The sequence below is a fragment of the Lynx canadensis genome, chromosome A1 (assembly GCF_007474595.2).
Source record: "Lynx canadensis isolate LIC74 chromosome A1, mLynCan4.pri.v2, whole genome shotgun sequence".
Taxonomy (NCBI): domain Eukaryota; kingdom Metazoa; phylum Chordata; class Mammalia; order Carnivora; family Felidae; genus Lynx; species Lynx canadensis.
The window spans coordinates 156,989,087-157,011,608 of record NC_044303.2 but is presented as its reverse complement, the minus strand read 5'-3'; the positions used below and the strand labels follow the sequence as shown (position 1 = coordinate 157,011,608).

The 22,522-nt window shown below is 34.1% G+C and overlaps 1 protein-coding gene across 3 annotated transcripts in view; it reads right to left on the bottom strand.

The window, feature by feature from the left end:
- Nucleotides 1-3,165: 3,165 nt before the first annotated feature.
- SLF1 (SMC5-SMC6 complex localization factor 1) overlaps nt 3,166-22,522 on the bottom strand; it is a 91,200-nt gene continuing 71,843 nt past the window's right edge. For all 3 annotated transcript variants that reach the window (XM_032593678.1, XM_032593680.1, XM_032593679.1), the window contains exons 16-22: nt 17,718-17,863; nt 16,548-16,711; nt 15,610-15,743; nt 13,579-13,671; nt 13,007-13,189; nt 7,285-10,382; nt 3,166-3,422 (exon numbers count right to left, since the gene is read on the bottom strand). In XM_032593678.1, coding sequence (XP_032449569.1) covers nt 9,901-10,382; nt 13,007-13,189; nt 13,579-13,671; nt 15,610-15,743; nt 16,548-16,711; nt 17,718-17,863 — 1,202 coding nt within the window. In that variant the 3' untranslated portion in view covers nt 3,166-3,422; nt 7,285-9,900. The remainder of the gene's footprint in view (nt 3,423-7,284; nt 10,383-13,006; nt 13,190-13,578; nt 13,672-15,609; nt 15,744-16,547; nt 16,712-17,717; nt 17,864-22,522) is intronic.

Sequence of the window (22,522 nt, the reverse complement as noted above, 5' to 3'; positions counted from 1 at the left end):
GTATCTTTTAGTGAGTAAACTCACTAAAGGTCATTCACATGGGAAAGTATTATTGCCAATAATTGTGGTGATTCCTAAGAAAAGCATACTAAATTTCTTTTTCATTTATAAAAAGAATGTAATACTTGTTCATTTTGGTATTGTTCCACAGACTCAAACTGACAGATGCTATAGGGATTACAAATTACATTTGAACCATAGAATACACTAGGATAATCTGAGTTGAAAAATTTTTTTAAAGATTTTATTTTTAAGTAATCCCTACACCCAAACTGGGGCTCTGAAAACTCACAATCCTGAAATCAAACAGTCTCATGCTCCACCAATTGAGCCAGCCAGGCGCCCCAAAAGATTTTTTTTGGCGAGGGGGGGGGGGGCACCTGGGTGGCTCAGTCAGTTAAGTGCCTGACTGGAGCTCAGGTCATGATCTTGCAGCTCATGAGTTCGAGGCCCACGTTGGGCTCTGTACTGACGGCTCAGAGCCTGAAGCCTGCTTCAGATTCGCCCCTCCCATGGCTTGTGCTCTGTCTCTCTCAAAAATAAACATTAAAAAATTAAAAAATAAAAGATTTTTTTTAAGCAAGTCTGCTTTGTGATACATTTATTAAGTACCTAATTATATGATTTGCCTGTCACAAGCAATGATCCAACCAATGACAGTATATTAAAATCAAATCTGGAGCTAAAGTAGGTAAGAACAAAATTTAATTGACAGGTTTCTGGAAAGTATCTTTTATAGAATTTTATTCTATATTTAAAAATGAAAACAATTTAGTAGTAAACTCTCTTACCCAGGGACCATGGGAACTTATTTTTCCATTTTAATATCCAAATGTCTGTAATGCTGTAAGTGGTCTAATTTTGTATTAACTAGTCTTATGCAGAAGTTTTATGTAAGAGAGTAAAGACAGCCACCATTATATTTCTTGCAAGAGCTTCAGATATTATTAAAGTGATGCTTATTTAAATTCTGGGGCTTTAAATGTCATGTGTGAGTATGTGTATGTATACAGATGCCAATTCATTTGTTTGATTAGAGTATCTGGAACCAGACTTTTCTAATTGCTCAGTCAACTATGAATTAAAACTACATAAAAAATGTAATGAATACTTACAATAGTGTCATTCCTTTCAATTATAATTCTCTTTCCCAGGATGACTGATGTAACTCACTGAAAGAAAAAAACATAAACCATTCTTTTTTTTGGAGAGAAAATGTTATCTCTTATGACTCAGTTTCTACATTTGTACAGTGGCAGTCACATTGTAAAAGTTATTTCAGCTGAATCTTTGAGATTAAACACCAAACAAAATCTCTTGTTATATAAGAATACTATGCAAAAACAAAAACAAAAAAAACAACCAAACATTAAATGTCCAAAGTGGTCACTTGCTGCAGAAACTAACACCACTGTGAATGGTTTGCTGGAAGTTAATGATTATATACCCACATTTCCAAGGGGATTTGTGCTTGGAATCAAAAAAGTGCAATAATCAAATATGTAAGTGGTCTCAAATGATTTCAATTTATCAAGATCTTCTTCCTTTGCATTTTAAATTAATAGCATAGAAGTGGTCCTTCAAATGCACAAGCAGTATTTCTGTAGACGGTTTTTTATCTATATGATGGTTGTGTCTCCAAATGTTACTGAACAATCGTGAAACTCCGTTTTTAAAAAAGTATCTAATGGCACTGCTCTTCTGCTCTAGTCAATTAACAGCATTAGTATATTAAGATGAATGTTTTATTTGTATTAAGGAGAACAGAAATAGGTAAGTAGCTGTGCCAAAGGTTTCTCAGTTTGTAGCAAAAGTAAAAATGCAACATAATTCTCCCCTGCTGGAGATTCTTCAGTGTTCCTTCAAGAGAGAAAAGGAGTGACCAACCTGAGTCAATGAAGGAACATGCAAACCACCTCTTGTTTTCTTAGGAGGAAAGCACGAGAGATTCCAAGAGCTGGCTGGTTGCTGCTGTTGTGCCAAGATGATAATATAGACTCAGTTCCACTTATTATCAAAGACAAGTTTCACAAAGGCATGAGTCAACTTGAGACATTTTATTTTGCTAAAATTCAAATGGTAACAAGTTTAGGGGAAGGCTCACAGCATAGAGAAAGGTGCACACCTGGCCCCAACCATGCTTAAGTGTCTCTTGATTACAGGAGACCCACCTGAGACAACAGTCAAGAGTAATTACTGAGGCAGCTGGACTACAGAAGAGGGCTGAGAGGGAGGAAATACCCATGTGTGTCCCAAGTTCAGAGATCTTTTAGTAAAGCCATTCAGAGAACTGGAAACCTTACAACTAAACTCTACATCATTCGCACAAAACATTCCTCCTTTGTACAGCAAAATTTTGTTACAAGACAAAATCTGTGTAACCTGTAATACTGAAATCACAGAAAACAACTTATTGGTGTCAAGAACTTATAAACTCTCAGAAAAATTTGATAAAGACTTATGTGTCTATTTTCTATTATACAGAGAGGGATAATGTTTGTGCTTTTGTTGACTCTGTTGTGTAACACGATAGGTAACTGACCCAAGTTCTGACCCAATCTTACACAATGGTATACTTACTCCTTGCCTTTGATGTGGAACTCTTACATGGAAGATTCTATTAACACAGAGAACTAGCAAACTACAGCAGGGTCTTTGAAGTACATGGGAACCCACTGGGAAAAGTCAAATACTTCATATGTTTGAAAAAGTAGTTTTAAAATAGATCAATGTGACGGTCCATCTTATTCATTTGAAGTTACTGAACACTACTTTAAAAATTTCCCTGTAGGATAAAAAAAAAAATGCATTTTCAGATTTAACAGAGAAAACCTTTTTGGGGGGTTAGCACAAAACATCTGGCACATGATAGCCAAGAGTCAGGCACACTAACTCTTGTGGGGTGGGGCAGCAGGTACACACCCCTCTCGTGGCACTAGAAGCTGATACGGAGAACACAGAAGTACTTGATAACACATGACTTCCCGTGACTGTGACAAACCGGACAAGCAGGTGAGAAATCTCCCTCCAAAAACAATTACTGGAATACTCACCACTGCATTATGGTTACATTACAGGTATCCACAGAATTCATATAAAGTAATTGTTAAAATATTCTATTTTGAATTGTACTATTAAAATAGTACCTTACAAGCAATCATTCTCCTAGCCTTCACAGAAGAGGTGCAAAATAATATGCTCTGGAGAAGAGGGTAAGAATTCTCTCAGTAGACACTGGCTGCTTGTATCTGCATTAATGTTGTATAGAATAAAATCTATAGTAAAAAGTGAGTTTTTTCCAAGTCTGTTGATGATACAAGAAAAAAAATGCCCAGTAACACAGTAGTAAACTCCCTTCAAATGCATTTAAGCTACAGCCTTGATTGAGTCTTAGTTTCTCCCTGCTTTTTTTGGTGTTGAATCTGAAAAAAACAATAACAACAACAACAACAAAAAAACAATCAGAAAAGTAATTCTTCAGGTTCCATGAATACTTCTAAAATCAGAAAAGGCTCATAGTGAAGCTATGTTATCATGACTCCACAAGGTTTCTACATGAAGAAGTTTAATCTTTAACAATTTAAGAATCTTCCTAATGACCCCACCCTAAACACTACTTGGAAGAGGCTTAGAAGACTGAAGCAGCATTTATCAGTAAAATGATGAGTAAAATGATTCACAATCAAAGGTGGGGTGAGGCATACAGTCCACATATATTTTTTTGAGATCTACATTAGATGGTACTGTATTTAATTATATCCTTCACTGAAGAAAAATGGTGTGTTTTAGAAACGTACTTTATATTTTATTTTTTTAATGTTTATTTATTTTTAGGTGTGTGTATAAGCAGGGAAGGGGTAGGGAGAAGGAGAGAGAAAATCCCAAGCAGGCTCCATGCTGACAGCACAGAGCCCCATGTGGGGCTTGATCTCGTGAACCGTGAGATCGTGACCTGAGCCAAAATCAAGAGTGGGATGCTCAACCAATTGAGCCCCCAGGCATCACAGATATACTTTATATTTTAAAAATCCAGTAGATGCCATTTTGATTAAGAGCTTTAGAAAAATTTCAAGACTTGATTCTTACGTTAGGAGCATTACTTTAAAAAATAAATGAGTTACTGGCATTATAAATATGAATCACGTTACAAAGAAACTTGGAGAAGTGAAGAAAATATTCGAAATTCTATCACAAATACAACCACTATTAGCAACATATTTGCTTATAATATATTCCCCTACGTAATTTTACTTAATTTTTAATTACATTTAATTTTTAATTACATCCTATTTTTAAAAAAGAACTAAAATTAGTCAAGAAAAATGGCATTGAGAGAAAACCAGTCTAACCATTTTTTTTGTAAATGGCTTTCAACCTCTCCTTAAGCCCATTTCCTCCAATAACATGACTATGAACTTACAAGTATTGTGCAAGGAAGAGTAAAGGAACTGAAGTCATGGGGAAAGAAACTAGATTGGCCTAACCTTGAAGAAAGGCCTGAATATTGCTAGTCAATATAGCCTATTTCTGATAATACCAGTAAACCAGGGATTCTGATTCTCCTTTATTTTTAATGGAGTAAAAGACCCTCAAACAAAACAATTATCTTGACCCTTTGGTTAATGAACATTATTCAAAAATTTCAAAGATAGGTTAGTTTATTCCTGAGATTAGGAAATCTGCCTATATGCTTTTTGTCTGATTTTATACTTTCATTAACTTCTCAGTCAACAGAAATCTTTACCCTCTTGAGTCCTTTAAACCACAAAGACTCCTGACCATTTTCCCCTTAGCCCTTTGCCCAGTTTTCATCTTTACAATTATGCTTTTAAAAATTCATGAAAAGCTCTTAAAATGCTTATTTTAATTTTACTGAGTATTACTTATTGCTCTGTCATTTCACCTCTATGTTGTAAAAAAAGAAAGAACGCAAAATAGAGAAATGCATCTTTAGGTTGGAGTCAGATAGCAAAGATACGTATTCCTTAAAACAAAAACAAAAAACTATTATAAATCAAACTATTCTGGTCATTAGAAAAATTTATCAGTGTCATGACATAAGCCATTGCTGACCTAACCTTTAAGTTGAGAAGTACTGACAACAAACTAAGTCCTTTTTATCTGTCACCACTTGAAGATTAATGATTTTTTCAACCGGACTATTTCATTTTGAGGACAGAAAAAAATGGAGAATCATTGGAAATTTCAGTTCATCTACTATTAAGATAAATGATAGTATAATAGGTGTAAATTCAAAGCTGGATTCCAGATTTTCTGTTCAGTGCAATTTACCTGCTGGAATTCCTAACTACATTAAAAAAAACAAAAAAACAAAAAAAACCCACATTCTTCAGTAGAACTAAATCCTATGTTCCAAAGCAGTTAGCCATTCTCTATTAATGTTTAACACCCATTATGCATAAATGTTCATTTGCTCCAATTCAGATGCTTTTGAAAGAAAGGAGATTGTATTTACCAAATCTGGGTTTCATATCCTAACAAGATTTGGAGACCATGATAAAAAATTGGAGGAAATGTTTGTGTCAGTTGTAATTGGAGACAGCTAATTGTAAATGCTTGAATAAGCAACTTTTATTTTTTGGTCTATACTAAGAGCAATGTTACATGTTATAAGCTACACACACACACACACACACACACACACACACATATATACACACACACACACATATATATACATATATATATATATATATATATATATATACACACACACACTACATAGATCTACAAATTATATCATATACTTATTTTATTAGGAGTATTGGTTTTATAATAACTGATTACTGGTTACCTTCCAATTTAATACTACTGGATCTTATTTCAGGAAAGCAGTTTAAAAACCCAGATATGTTCACTCTATTTCTGTTTTAAACAAGAAAAAATATATATATTCAACAGTACAAAGACAACATTATAAAAAAAAAATCACGTATATCTAGTGCTAAGAGTTATGTTTTAGTTTTTTTTTTAAACACAGAGTGTAAGTGAATTTATAACAAAAACTATACACTTACACTTAAAAAAAAGGCCTATAGTAATTAATTCAAACATACAAAATATTGGAAAATATCTATGTATCAGATTATAATTTTGCTTATAACACAAAAGTACTCCCAAACAGCAGACTCCTCTGTGATAAAAAGCTAATCATTTGGATTTGTGATTGGGAAACATTAAGAAGCCTCTATTCTCAATTAATTTAGTATGTCTTCCCCCCCTTCTTAACAATTCACATAAATTCATGGGTCTCAAGAAACAAAGATGTTTATGGGCGTTTGTTGCTTCAGGCTTTCATGAACTGGAAAGCATGATTCAAAGACTAGCACTTACTGAAACGAGAAACTTTTTAAAAAACCTAGTGATCCATGATGGTAAAAATCTTTTGTGTCATCTGAAAAAGGTCTTCTTTTAGTAAAATTTGCAATAGTTGGAAAATACATGCTTTGGAACCAAGCAGAAACAATCCCACAACCTTTTCCAATTAATTTAGTCTAATAATTTCTAATTCTGAGTCAGAGCAATAATTGCCAGAGAATATCCTCCCACCACAATTCATTTCAACCCAAAAGGTTAATTTTTTGATAACATGATTTGATTTACAAGAAAGAGTTAAGTATTCAATGTTTCCATGGAACTGATGTCTACACTTTGACAACACCAGGCACAGCCTAATTCCAATAATGCCATCCCCCAACCTTTCTAACTCAATCCACATTTGTTATAAAAACAATTATCATTCAGAATTTTGCAAGCTCCACGTCAGCAGGAGGTGAGATTGGCGTGGAAGCTGCGTGATAAATGCCTGAGGGAAAGAGAGCCTCATGTCACTCAAAGATGACCCTTTCTTACTGCTTCAGGAGCAACAGTGACAGGCTCTCATCAAGTTCATAACTTAACTGGAAAGGTGTGTAAAGGCATATGGATTGCACATTCCAGCAATAGGGTTTTCATGAGAAGGTATTCATTTAACTTTCTGTAATAGCATAGACAGCAATGGCAAACATTTCCTGGTGTTTATATAAAGTATCCTAGCATTAATGCATTTTTGTTTACCTGGAATGCGTATTAATTCCCTAAGATTGCAAAAGCACACCCCCCACATTATACTCACTCTAAAACAGAATTGCTAAAATCCTAATGATCAAAGGATTAAACTTTCAGATCTAATATACTACACATTTTAGAAACACACAAACTGAAAAGCTTTTCAACAGCCTATATAGAAGACAATAAAAGTAACAATATTTCAATCTAGTTTACCTTCCTAGACTGTAAGCTTTTTTCCTTTTATTGTAGTCAGCCCTGTTAAGCACACCACCTGGAATATAGTAGGTGTTCAAGAGACAAAAACACTGATTAATTTCACATTTGATTTATATAAGGATAAATGCTTTTCTGGTCATCTTGGAGTTAAGGAAATGACAGAAAATGTATAAACGTGGACCACTTTATTCTGCATAGGGAAATTAATAACTAACAAGCTAGAAAATTTTAACTTCAAAGAGACCCTTCCTAAGAAGCTACCAGTAAACATTCTAAAACCTTTTATATTCCAAATATTTGTAGGGATTACATATGGGGAAGGGCGCATCTTAACAGCTCAGAAATCTTATTCCAGGATTTATTTACACTTGTAATGAGGGCCTTGATAGGATTTTTTAAAAACAAATCTAGTGAACTACGATATTAAATCTAGCAATGTATGAGAAAGAATAGCATAACTCAGCCTTGCCTTCAGCTGTTGGAACTCTGAAACATTTACAACTAAAAGCCAGGACTCGAAAAGACTATGAATTTTATTTATTAATATTTCTATTTCATCTACCTCTAAGATCAATCTGAAGCAACTATTGTTTTCTAAAATAAAACAAGGAATATTAGAAATCAAGTTTCTCATTGTAGGCTTAAATTCACATACATTTGTTCAAATTCATATACATATATTGATATTGTTAACTAGGACAAAGAACATAGTAATCTGTTTGCCAAGCTGTACTTCTGAGTCAGTGCAAAACTACAATGATACCTGATTAAAGGCAGAGACCTCAATAGCATTTTAGTGTTTAATATTTCACATTATCATGACTTGCAAAAGTGGGCAGATAGACGGTTATGAAAAATTACTTCTCATTGCAACTAAATGATATTTCTTAAGATCATTTAATTTAGAAAACTACTTTTTCTTAGCCGTGCAAAACCCTAACTCATAGTACTGATTATTTTATTAACTTAGAATTATCACCTATTTAAACAATTACTATCTTAAGTGATTCATTGTAGCTAAAAAGAGAAGGTAAGAGTTAGAAAAGAAGCAACATTTATTAAGAGGCATATAAGGTGATAGGCTAACAATTCTATCATGACAGAGATAATACCTGGTGTTATTTCCATTTGATAGGTAAGAAAACAAAATCTCAGAAAGGAACTTGCCTTATAATTTAGCTACTAAGATATTAAATAGGGATTTGTAACTATGCCTGTTAGATCTCAAAACTATGTATTTAAGTTTGTATTAGTTGACCAAGCAATTATTCCACAATGCCTTCACAACTGAAGTAGAGTGGCTATTCTCTGGAATAAAAAAGTCCTTATTCATCATGTTGGGAAACATTTTACTAGATCTTTCTGAGTATTTTAATGTTCCTCAGTCTCTGCTGCGTCATGTTTTCTCTGATACTCTGGCAGATTAAGTAAATATTAATGAGGCTTTTATTTCACATCTGAAGGCTAACTAGAAACAACTAATATTTCTTACAGTACATGTAAAAAATTACTGATTTAAAAATATAAAAAAAGAAACCTTGATTTTTATTCAGAGCTGATATAGCAGCTGAAATGTAGCAGTTTTCAGTTTAGATTATAAACCCAGTAATAAAACACTCAGAATTTGTATCTTATTAAAAGATTTCCGAGATAAAACTAAAGTTTGCTTCTTTAGTAGATTAATTGCTATGAGATCATCACTTTAGTTACAAAAAAAAAGCTAAATGGAAGTTTTAATGTTTCTTTTTCAGCTGTACCACAGTGTAACTTATTCCCACAAGTAAAGCAACTCCAATTTCAAAAGTGGTTATTATCCACACCCTTTCTTTCAGTCTTACCATAAATTGCTGTTAGAAAAAAAACTGCAAATTGAAACATAAATTCATACTACACATTAAGATTTTAGATAATCTCAAATCTATTACTTAGTTACCACTTATAATCTTGATATTTGGTAAAACTTAGTACGTAGCAATATGTTTTCACTTACAGAATAGTGATTACATGGAGTAGAAATAAACTGTACATGAACTGCTAAAATAAGGTAGATCAAGGGATTAAACTGTCAAACTTGGCACATTCACTGCATTTAAAAACCAAGAGAGTATTATTATTGTAAATTTTAGAAATGTTTATTTTACAACAAAACTAAACTGAGTAATTTTAGCTCAACAGCCTACAGAGAAGAAAACAGGTAGCTACATGCTTATAGGTACACATATGCATGAATATCCTTGTCATGATTCTAAACCTCAAATCCCTCGAACAGAGGATGTTACATTTTGATTTGAAAAAATATTTAAATTAAAATGTTTTACATGTACAATATAAATAAATATTTTCAGAACAAGAAATAATAAAGATTAATGAAAACAGCGTACACCAAATGAAACTCTTTTTACTTCTGAGTCAAATTCTACAACATGGAAAAAGTCAGGGGCTTACATTTAGAGTTTTGCAGCAGCTCATTAAGTGCTTTTGAAATTCAGCAAAGCTGCAAATTCTGTCAATAAATAAATAAAATTATTATTTGTTAATAAGCTATGACGTCCATGAGAAATGACAAAGCAAGCTAACTACGTTTGGAAAGTGGACTCATTGTTTTTGGCATCATCACGAAAACTCTGTGACTGAACGACACATCATTTCCAGTGTCACCAATAAGGCCTCAGTGTGCACTCCGGGGCACACTTTTACATTCTCAGGCAGTTCCTTAAGAATATTTGGGAGCGTCTGCAATGTCTTTATATTTCTAGCATAAAGATCCAATAACCAGTCGGTGTGAGCACTGGTGGCTTCCTTATAATTCTTACAAGCCACAAGCAGCTCATTTAGATGAGTTAACCCTTTGAAAGCTAAAAGGAACTCCGAAGATAAATCAAAAATTGAACAAAAATTTAGCAACATCCTACTAAGTAAAAATGAACCAAATTCAAGTTGCTGGTGGTAAAAATGTTTCTCTGTTTGTGCATGAAAGTTCTCCACTGTATCTTCTATTTTTGTAATGGCAAATAGTTCCTCCTTGATTTGAGATGATAGCACGTAATCCAAGGGCAATTCTCCCTTAGAGTTCCTCTGCTGTAAAAGCACCGGGCCTGGGAAAAAGAAAACATACAATGTTAAAACATTTTTATTTTGGCAGCTTAACAGTTGTTTTCTCTATTTTTTAAAAGCATCCAGGTCTCTGTTTACAATCCAAATTTGTCCTAATTCATGTTGACAAAATTAACTGGCTATATGAACTGAATGCCTAATAAAGGTACATTAAAAAAACTCAGACTTTCCGGCAATGCCTAATTAGGTTTGCCTAAAAACAGAAGCCTTAGTTCAATAAACAATAGATTTAACTACAAATTTAAAAGAAGCGTGTAAAACTTCATCAATTGTCATCTTCACCTAAAAATTTCAGTGTTCCCAGAAGATATTAACAAAATATATTCATCTTCAATTTTGTGTAAGAGTCTTAAAGGTATCGTAATTTTACCAAGAAAAAAAAGTACTGTCCCCTTCCATGGCTAATAGGTGACTGCATTAAAGACTACAAAACCTTGCATAGCCACAGATCACACTTTTCACTTATTCCTGCTTATGTTCAATTTTTAGTACAAAAACTGATTCACAAAAAACTAAATGTTAACTTCTCTGGGTCAAAATCAGATTTCATCTTTCGGTCCTAGCTAAATCTATCTATATCTACTTAGCAAGCACTCAAGAGTTTATCCCCTGGGTAGTAAAGGATAATATGGGAAGGGCAAAAGAAAAATGACTCCGTATTTGGTTACATAGCACTGAGTACTCTGTACCCCCCTCTGTCAAGTCCTATAATTATTTATGCGTTCTGCCATAAAAATTTTATAAGGGATAGAAAGGTTTTAGTACTAGAAGACATGATCAGAAGATCCTACATACAACAGAAGAATATATTGTCAGAGAATAGATTAAAGCTGCCAAAATTCCTAATGATGAAACTGATGAAACACATGTAGTGGTCTAGATATAAAATGTATTTAATATAAAAGATCAGCCAATGAGAATATGTGATTGGTTTCATGGAAAAAAGAGAATTCTACATCAAAATTAGGTAGGTCTCGTCATTATGTTTTATTTCAAAAAGCTGCACCAAATGATTCCCTCTTAAAAAAAAAATACAAGAAAATTATAGACCCAAGATGCCAAAAGTAAACAAAGGCTTTAGAGATATAAGTAAACTCTTGAAATTACTTCTCTCAACACTGGGTAACTCATAATGAAGAGTTAATGTAGTTACTATAATGATGGTGTTAAACCATCTGACAGATTCAAAGTCAGAATATGACTACGAGAAAGGTAAGTGCAAGTGTGACTGTCAAAGGGCTGTGGTAAATTCACCTACAAGTAGATTTCCTCTCTTATGACAATAAACTCACACATTTACTATTCTTCACCAAGAGCCATGGAAAAATTCACTTTGGTCAGTATAATCCCATTCTCTTCCAAAGAGCTGGACTTAATACAATAATGGCTCTACCATCACTTAGATCATTTGAAGCAAGCCCAAATACTGGCTTCGAATGTCACATACGTGATTGAGTAGAAAAATAAAGCACTTAGGAGACAGAACATGATAGTTTAGTAAACATGTAATAGTAAAAAAAAAAAGTGGAAGAACTGAAACACATATTGATTATGAAATGGTGTCACTAAAACAGACACACTAAGGCCTTTAGGGGGCAGGAGAAGACTATAAATAACCAAATTGCTTAAGCTACCAAGCTATACAACCATTCACTTAAGGGTATATATTGGGGGGGGGAGGGAGGGAAGGGGGTGAAAGACACCTAAAGAAAACATGCTTTTTACTTTCATGCAAAATGAAACAGCTTTAATTATAAGAGAAAATAATTTTAAAGTTAGCACAAATAAAAGTCACAGGAAATTTAACACAAATTTTTATTTCTGCATTACAAGCTAGTCATCACTTTTCCTTTGTTTCTCTTGTAAAACACAAATCAGTTATCTGTGAAATTTAACCTACAGTGTATACTATTCAGTTCAGATATAAGAAGAACTTCACTTAAGAGGGGGTTGGAGGTGCTATCTGAAATGCAGAAATCAAAAATTAGAAAAAGCAGATGAGTATTAAGCTCAAGTTATCTCCATCACAAAACCCCTGCACAACAGTTACATCATTTGAAAAAAAGCTTCCTACTGTAACTTAAGTGACTGCAAAATATGAATGAAGAAAAGATATTCTAGGTTATCTTTTTTTATAGTCTGTAAAGAAATGACTCATTAAAAAAAAGATTAAAAAAAGATTAATCGCGTTAGCAGCTACATACAAGAAATGAAACAAGAATGAAAAATCCAAGTAATCACAATGGAACATTTACATTCTTTTATTAATAAGCTTTCAGAAATGGCTGGTTCACAAAGACATTACACAATTTAAGTAAAAGGATTAATATTTAAAATCAACACATTCAATTGAAAATACACCCTCATATACAAACCTAATAGGCTTTATAATTAATAAAAATAAATAAATATTTATGGATTATGAAAATGCACCCCTATTAAATAAAAGGTGCTTATGTTCTAGGAGATTTTTTATCTTTTTCACTAATATGAAATAAAGGCATCTTTCCTTACAGATCTTAAACATAAAATGCTGTCTACCTTTAAGGGATTCATCAAAAAACTGGATAATTTATCAAAACCCGTTTAGCATAAATGCACTCACCCCCATGCTGTAGTAGCAGCTTGCCAATTTCTACATGTCCGTTTGACAGTGCATCATGCAAAGGAGTCACCCCGTCCACTTGAGTGAGCAGATCTACCTCTGGACAACGTTGCAAAATTTCCTGGACACACACTGTGTTGCCATAGTTACAGGCTTCATGCAAAGGCGTCCAGCCAGCATTGTCTAAATTAGAAATCAAGGCAAGTTTTAGAACAGCAAAAGTAGGACTTTTGGTAGTGAAGTACTGATATTCTGCTTCCTTTATCAGTGTGACTTTCTAGATGCTTCATATAGAAATAGCATGCTTTGATAAAAATGTCTAACACATAGTCATATTTCTAACTGTAAGAAAATAAAACAGTTTTAAAATATGGATTTTGAGATCTTATCAAAATATGGACAAAAAATGTTTCTGCACTATTAATCACTAATTTCTTGGTTTTGTAACTGGTAATATTTTAAAGATATGTTAGGTAAAGAAACTTAAGTGATTTTTCTTAATGTTGACATAAAACCATTTAATACCACAAATATTAAGACACTGGATCAGACCACAAAAATGGAAAACTTACCTTTAACATTGATGTCTATTCCTGGCAAAGAGAGAAGAAGAATCAATTTCTCCACTTGGTTATTTATGCAAGCTCTATGGAGGGCTGTTTCTCCTGCCATAAAAAATTAATAGATTATTCCAGAGAAGACAAGATATAAACTAAAGAAAATAATCAAAGGGCATGAACTAGGAGATCTGGCCACATGCCAGAAAATTATTTATTGAGTTTTCCTTTTGACTGGTTTAAACATTTCTCGCATTAAGAAAAAGAAGGGGGAGGGATACCCACCAATCCATAGAGCTTCTGTTCTATCAGCAATTCAGCAATGAAATTCTACTGCAAAAGGTTTAATACAGGCATTGTCTCCCCCTAGTTCAAGGTTTAAAGCTTCAATCCTGCTATAAAAGCTCCAAATGATCAGAGAACACCAAAAATACTGGGTTTTGCAGCAATAAAAGTTTAGAGTGCAATTGCCCTCTCTTAAATTTATTCATGAACCTACGTTAAATGTATGGCTCTTTTTTATACAGCATTTATAGCTTAATTCAAATGAATGTTTCTGGCTAAGCACGAGTGCCTCTACACACTCAAGTATAATTCAGAACTTCAAATCCATTAACAGATGGTTTGCTGCTTCTCAATAGGCTGTCTGGCTTGGCTACAGCAGCACAGAGAAGGAGAAATGGGGGAATCTTAATATAAACACACACACACACACACACACACACACACACACATACACACACACACACACACACACACACACACACACAAAAAAAAAAATCCTAGTACCATTTAAAGCTGAAACAGAGTGACAAATGAAATGGTAAAGTTTTTTCTAGGAGGGATGCAATTAATGCCTGCTGGCTAAAAGTGTCCATATCCATCTCTGTTGTAACCAAGACTAATAAGACGTAGTGATAATTTGATGTAACTGGAATTAAAAAAAACTTATAATAAGCGACTGTCTAGAAAACAAATGAAATAATCAAACTCTTTCTTGATATAAGATACTAAATAGCATATTTTTAGTATTCAATTTTATAGATTATCTCTGTAACTTCTACCAAAACATCTCTTTTACATGCACTGAAAAGCTTTTGAAGTTTTTTTTCCTCTATTATTTCTCAGTTCTCTTCCTCCCTCCCAGTTCCCTCTGCTGTTCAGCTTAAAGTCATTCATATTCATTTTACTTTCTGACACAATAAACAAAGAAAAAGGACACTGTTTGTGCAGTTAATATTGGAGTTCTCCTTTAATACATTTTTCACATTTTGAGCTAAATGGGCAGCTATTTTAAATACATGAAATGCAATTATGAACTTTTATTCATGTTGAAGGATTAAAAGAGCTTCACTGTTACTGTTCACATTGGTGTCCTAATGAAAATTTGTGTATTAAAAGCACAATACAGCTCTGTATCAAGAGACTGCGCAATTTTCTTTGGCCAGGTACAGACTCTTGGAAGAGTCTTATATTTTAGTTAAGAGGTCACTAAGTGAAAGAGGTGCCGAAGTGAATTATTACAGCACTATTCTTGTAACTCCATCCTTTAGGTACTTAGGTTCCAGTATAGTCAGAACCAAAAGCCAAACACATTTCATAGTCTGGGCTCAATGCCTGGGAGAAAAGAGTCCATATGCTTAACACAGCTATGTAACATAGACTACTCCCCATTCTTTGTTCACAAAATGTCTAGGACTGAGAGAGATGAAGACTGAATTATACTTTCAAATCAAAAGAGTCTAATCCCAAGCTGCACAGGTTGAGGTGGAATAGAAAAGTAAGGCGGGCAAATTTGGAATGAGCTCAATATGAGTTAATATCTGGAGAGGCAGGGGGAAAAAAGAAAGGGAGGAATATTCTATTATACTGAGTATTAAACAATCACTTTCTTTGCAAAAATGACAGTTCAAAAAAATAATATGCTAAGAAGGTATTTTCTGGACCTAGTCAAGTTCAAGTATTCATCAGGGCCAGTGTGTAAAACTTGCAAATACTGACTACAACCATGAGAAGTTCCTAGCATAAATTAGATACTTGGAATACCTTTTAGATTAGTTTTGTGAAAATTCATCTTTGTAACTAAAGAGGGGCAATTCTCCTTGGAACATGATAATTCTCCTTCTGACTTCTTTTTCAATCTTTTTAATGATGAGGAACATTTAGCAAGGTTCAGCTCTCTGAAAATAAAGAAAAAAAAAATGAAAGCTGGTTTTTCACCAAGGTATGGCAGTGTACATTACATACTGAGTACTTTCAAAAATCCAGCCCCCTGTTCATTTAACCCCCCCACCCTTATTCATTCATGTCTTTACTGCTTATTTTTTTCAATATTTATTTCACATGTACAGAAATAAGTTTTCATGCATTAATTCTTATTTTAATAACATGGTACCCCCAACTGCCCACTGAAAAATTTATGAATGTGGACTGTCACGTAGAGGAAGAGACCAAGTAAACTACATTTGGCAGAGAGAAAAAAAGCCAAGCGCTAAGATCCAAATGCAGGCCCTTGTTCCCCATTCTTATTTTCATATTCTGATCCTATTCTTTCTAAAAACATTTTAAGGTTTTCTGAATTTTATACAGTAAACTTTTAGAAGAGGTATCTCACTTGGGGAAAGCTACTGTTAACAATTCAGAGTATCCTACATGACTATAGATTCTGAAATCCTATCTTTATCATATTATATATACAAGTAGTAATTTAAATCACAGGCAAAAATGGTGTAAAAGAATTTGAAAAACAGTTTTATTTCTTTTGGGAAGCACTTGCTCTTAATATAAAACATATACCCTGCATTAAAGAAAGTAATAATGTTGATCATATGTATTTATTTATACATCTCAAACTGAGTTTTGTGCTACTCAGTATAATTCAGACAACATCACAGGTAAGTTATTAAGTTTAAGACTTAATGTGTCCAAAAAAGGGCCGTACTTTAAAAAAAAAAAAAAAAGGTTGATACATGACCATCACTTACGGTAATTCTGGCAGCCCTTCCACTTGTTTCTGTTTCGCACCATTCAGCATTAACAAGGCTCTCTGAGATTCAAGGCAAGGCCGCTGTCCTATTTTCTTTGATATCTGTATCTTTCCAGCCCCATGCACACCAGCCTTCCCCAAAGCTGGCAAATAGGAATATACCTGTTGCAAAATAATATTATAATGCTTTCTCAACTACAAAGACCTGGAAAAGCATTAAAAAGAAATTATCTGATTCATTTCACCATTAGTTTATATTTTCTTGTTTTAATCACTATGGTTGCTACCCTTTCTCATTTGAACATGCCAAGATATTAAGAAAGCCGCTAGTTCCATGTCATTAATATGACATACGTAAAAAGAAAAACATCTTCTTGAAAGTAACTATTTTTTCAAATTCACTTTTGATGCTCATTTAGCAAAGTTCTTCTGATTAGCCTAATGTTCAACTTGTTATAGTTCATTTGCATATTTTAAATATTTATGGTTTATGTACAACCAGTATTTTGTCATTTCCACTTTGGTAATGCCTTCCTTCGACATGAAACAAGTCTGGAATAAGTAGAATAAGAAGAGCAAAAGTCAGTGAAGACAAGGATTGCTGCAAAACAGTATTTGCCCAATTTGATCAATAAACAAGCATGTTTCTCATTTGTTGAAGAAACTGAAGACAGTAGATCTTAAAGACAGACAAGATAAAACTGGAAAACCTTGAATCAAATGCAGCTTATGTATGTGTGTGTGTGTGTGTATACATATATATATACATATATGATAAAGAGGAATAACTTGTGGCATCAATGACACATTTTGCTTTTTAAGTATCATTAAATACTACATAAAATTTTTTTGGATCTACATCTTTCCGAAATTATTATTTTATGTGCTATGGCAAGGAAACAAAGATTTTTGTATTATTTTTCTGTTATCAATCCTTAATTACTCTCAAATACGTAATTAAAATTTCTATTCACTAATCACTTCATTTTCAAGGTAGAAAATACCCACTCTTACACAGAATTGAAAGGTTATATAGATTTATATAAATTTGTAAGATTTAGAGTTAATAAGCTCTGCCCAATTATTAGAAATAACAAAAACATTTTAAAGTTGAATTTATGAAGTCATCTTTTGGCAATTAGAAGAACTAGAACAGACTGGTGCTTACCATTTTTTGGAGAGAGAGTGGCTCAGAAGAAATGCTGATGGAACTCTGTGAACACAACTTTTTAAAGACTGCCTCTGCAACAAACATTTGAAGCCAGGAGGAGGAAAAGGAACAAATGAAAATCTCTAATTCCTGTGAAGAAAAGTCTGTACAAAGCAAGAGAAATAAAAATAGTTATTGCTACACCCTATAAAACTTCTTTCTACAGAGTATTTCTGCATGGGTGTCATTCATTGAAATGCTGACTCCTACACCAGTAAGATTCATCCATATGATTTTAAAGCACAAAAAACAGACGATACTCCTAAGATGATACTTGTCTTTCAAGAAATTAGAAATTTTATTTTTTTTATGGTGCATGTTCCCACATTTGAAACAATCATTAATTTTTATTATTTTAAATAAAAGTTTTGAAATTAGATACACACACACATGAACAGAGAGATGATATATGAATAGATAGGTATAGGATTTTATCACTATATTTTCCAACTAATGTAAAGATATCTTCACACAATAGGGTTGTCTTTGGCGAACCAGTACTTGGTTTTTTAATGGACACATATATTATTTAATTTGAGATGACAGGAAGAAAGAAATTAGGCCCTTTCCCCTGATAACATCCATGAATCCTATCACTGCGGAGGAGGAGTAAATCTAAAGGAAAGGAAAATGTAAGACAAAAGAATGTATGAGGACATCCTTAGAAGTCTGTACCCATCTACTATATAGGAAGTAGGGGAGGGGGCTATAATTTTAAATGACAAAACCAAAATGAAACACCAAGAGCCTCAAATCTTTTCTACCAAAAACCTCAAGTTTCCCAATAACATGGAAATGCATAAATATACACAAGAACTGAAAGTAATAAAGGACTATTTGCCACATAAAATAATCTATTCGATGCTATGAATTCTCCATTGATACTTTCTGTATAAGTAACAGAATGGAATATAAAGAATAAACAAGACCAATCAACAAGATGCTAAAAGAGCTAAAATTAAAACAGGACAAAAAAGTTGTGATATTATACAATATGGCAGATTCACTCCTGTAGGGGAGAAAACTTTTTTTCTTTACCCTTCTAGGTTCTTTTGGCGGGTCTATTAATTAAATTGACATAAGAAAGATTAACATAGGGAAAATAAATTTAATTCCTTTCATATGGGAGCCTCATATACATGAGAGGTTCAAAGACAGGTAATTAAGGTTTACATGCCATCCTAGTTAAGGAGAATGGAGGTAGGGGTCACAGGGAAGGAAGACAATTTACAGAAGATGGGAAAAGCAAATGTTTGGTAAACAAATATTTGACATGCTATACAGAGACAATGGGACACAGAGAGGAATCTGAACAAATAGGCTTTGCTAAACTTGCCCTAGCTCACCACTCCTAGCTTATACTCTTTATAGTTACCTCTGCTGATATTTCTCTTTCAGGACCAAACCCTCTATCCATTTTGAGAGAGAGCACACGTGTGGGAGGGGCAGAAAGAGGGGGGAAGAGAGAGAACCTCAAACAGGTTCCATACTGTCAATGTGAAGTCCTATGCAGGGCTCGAACCCACGAATGTAAGATCATGACCTGAGCTGAAATCAAGAGCCAGATAATTAACAAACTGAGCCACCTACGCGCCCCTCGAGTCTTTGGATACTTGATTATCTTTAGTGCAAAATAATCCACCTGCCAAAGTGACACATTCTCGGGTAGCATATTTTTCTCCCCTTCAGTCCAGCCTTTGAAACTTCCCAAGAAGTTTAGCATTCTAGAAGCTGAGTTGATAGATTGCTCCATCTCACTGACCCAGTCTCTTAGCCCTGAGAACTGGTCAGTTCAATGAAAAGAGTTGTGTCTCATTTCAGGAGGTAGTAATACAGGTGTGCTCCCAAAGTTAGGCTTACATTGTACAATCCGGAATTTACTAAGGTTATTTCTATGGAAGCAAAAGTTAATGGCTGGGACAGACTATAATCTAAATCTCTAAGTTGTGAAGGCAGCCAGTCAAGATTTCTAGATGTCTGGCTCAAAACACCTTCAGACTGAACAAGTGCAGGCAGTGGCAATCTGACAGATTTTCCTCGTTTGCAGTGTGAATGTCTCTGGTGAGTTTTCTGAGTGGCCATACAGCATTAGGTATGAAGACCGTCCATGCAGGAGCTGCTGTGGTAATTTCTATAAAGTTTATATCAAGCTATCCAGCTTTTGCTTGCACAGCTTCAGGAAAAGGGATATTTCAGTTCTCAACAATTCCAAGTCAGAAAGGTGGGAAAAAAACTTAGAAATGCCAGTTTGGAGAATTATAGCCAAATACTGGAGGGAACTAGAAGAATTCAGCATCTAGTCCAGTTTACAGGTATAAAACAGGACCTCAAAGGCAATTAACAGAAACAGGATCTGATATCCATAAAAGTGTATTATGGAAACAATTTTTCTTTCTACAGTCACCCTCATTTTATCAAATATAACCACAATGAGACAAATTCATTTGCAAATGAAGTCTAGTAAACGTGGCTGATTATTTACATAAGTGCAGCAAGAATAGATATTGACCATACAGGCTCTTTTAAATCTGCTGGAACTTTTCATAAGGAATCTCAGATTGACCTTTTATTTTTTATGATTTAAAAAGTTAATTTTCTTTTCTTTTTTTTAGTAATCTTAACACCCAATATGAGGCTTGAACTCATGACCCCAAGATCAAGAGTTCATGTTCCTTTGACTGAGCCAGCCAGGCATGACTCTGATTCAACTTTCAAAAGACTCTTGAGGCTAGGAAGCCAAGCAAAGTTTCTGCTATAAGACTTTGCCTGCTATACCTATAGACGTGGATAAATTCCTCTTTTCTTGAGGTCTCCAAAATATCCCAAGGTTTCTGAGCCTGCTAGGAAGTGACCTTGTTTAGCTGGTAAGTCTGCTGGGAATCCTGAAAGCAAGGTACCAGGCTGTTTTTCCAAGGGGATTTAATGGCTTCATGAAGTCCGCTTTAGTTCCTTAAAGCTGTCTGGTCATAATGCGATTCTATGCACATTCTCAAATATGACATTCCAGCCAAAACTTTGGCAACATAACCAATGTATCCAATTGTGTCTTGTTACAAGGAGAACCGATTCTTATTGAAATTATGCAAATAACTGTACTGCCATGAAAATAAGAATACTAAGAAGTTTCTGAGTTCCAGAGAGATCAGGTAGGGAGAAAAGGTTAAGGTTTTGTCTTTGCTTACAAAAGTATACTTTACCAGTTTGTTATAAAGTTTCCTTAAAAGTGGAAAAACATAACATTAAAAAACAGTAATGTTTCAAACAAAAAGTTATAAAAATTATAGTCATCCTCATTAGTCCATTCAGTCCCATAAAATTAATGCTTATTGATCAGGATCTTATGTTTGCAGTTTTAGGAAATGATGTTTCTCCATCAGAGTTCTGCAAATCCTTACCCAATTAAATGGTATGATCTTAAAATTATGAGAAACAATATACTACAGTATTTGTCAGAGTCCTTTCCATGAATCTGAGGATGAAACATATTCACAATGCAACAGAGCAGAACAGTAACTCTTTGTAAATAACAAACTTAAAAATGGCCCTGGTTATTTGGTTATCTCTCTGGCACACATCTTAAGGTAAAGACTAGAATGGGGTGCCTGGGTGGCTCAGTCAGTTGGGTGTCTGACTTTGGCTCAGGTCATGATCTCATGGTCATGGGTTCGTGCCCCACATCAAGGCTCTGTGCTGACAGCTCGGAGCCTGAAGCCTGCTTCAGATTTGTGTCTCCCTCTCTCTCTCTCTGCTCCTCCCCCGCTCGTTCTCTCTCTCTCTCTCTCTCTCTCTCTCTCTCTCTCTCTGTCTCTCTCTCTCTCTAAAATAAATGAATGTTAAAAAAGTAAAAAAAAAATGAAGACTAGAATTACAAGTGACAACATTATACCAGCACATATCACATTTCTGGGAATTTTATATTATTTTTGGAACACTTACATACAACTATAGAAAAACAACATAAAGAAGGCTTAAGTATTACTTCTTATTTGACAGTGTTTCCCATGTGACTTATCAAATAAACCTAATTTGTTCAGAAATGCACATTTGACAAGGAGAAAGAACATATCTTTTGCAATACTCCAGGGATCCTTTGCAAAATCGCAAATTTACTTCGAAGTCACAAATGGCTTTAGAATTCGATTTTGAGAAGTTTGTTAGAGTATCAAAAGATTTTAGGGGAGACTGGGTGACTCCTTTGGTTGGGCATCTGACTTTGGCTTAGGTCACAATCTTGCGGTCTGTGAGTTCAAGCCCTGCATTGGGCCCTGTGCTGACAGCTCAGATCCTGGAGCCTGCTTCGGATTCTGTGTCTCCCTCTTTCTCTGCCCCTCCCCTGTTTGTGCTCTGTCTCTCTTTGTCTCTCAAAAATAAACATTAAAAAAAAAAAAAGATTTTAGAACGCTTGGTCAAACAGTATCATAAGCCACTGTGAGATAACTTAACCAAAGTGACAAAGATTTTGCACTCAAATATAGAAATTCAAGTAGCCAGAAAACAAACAAACAAACAAACAAACAAAAAAACACCTTGGTAATAGAGAACACTCTGTTTTCTTAAGTAATCAAAAACTTGTTAAGACAACAGAGGAAATTATTTTGATAATACACAGAATTGTTGTTTCCTAGGCAGATTATTTAAAAGGTGAATAAAAACCTTTCACATTATTGAAAGAAAATCGGATGGTCCAAGAAAACTTTGTCCTTTTAGCAGATGAAAGAATACTTTCAGTTGTACTTAAATGTAAGTACATTATTGACCTCAAA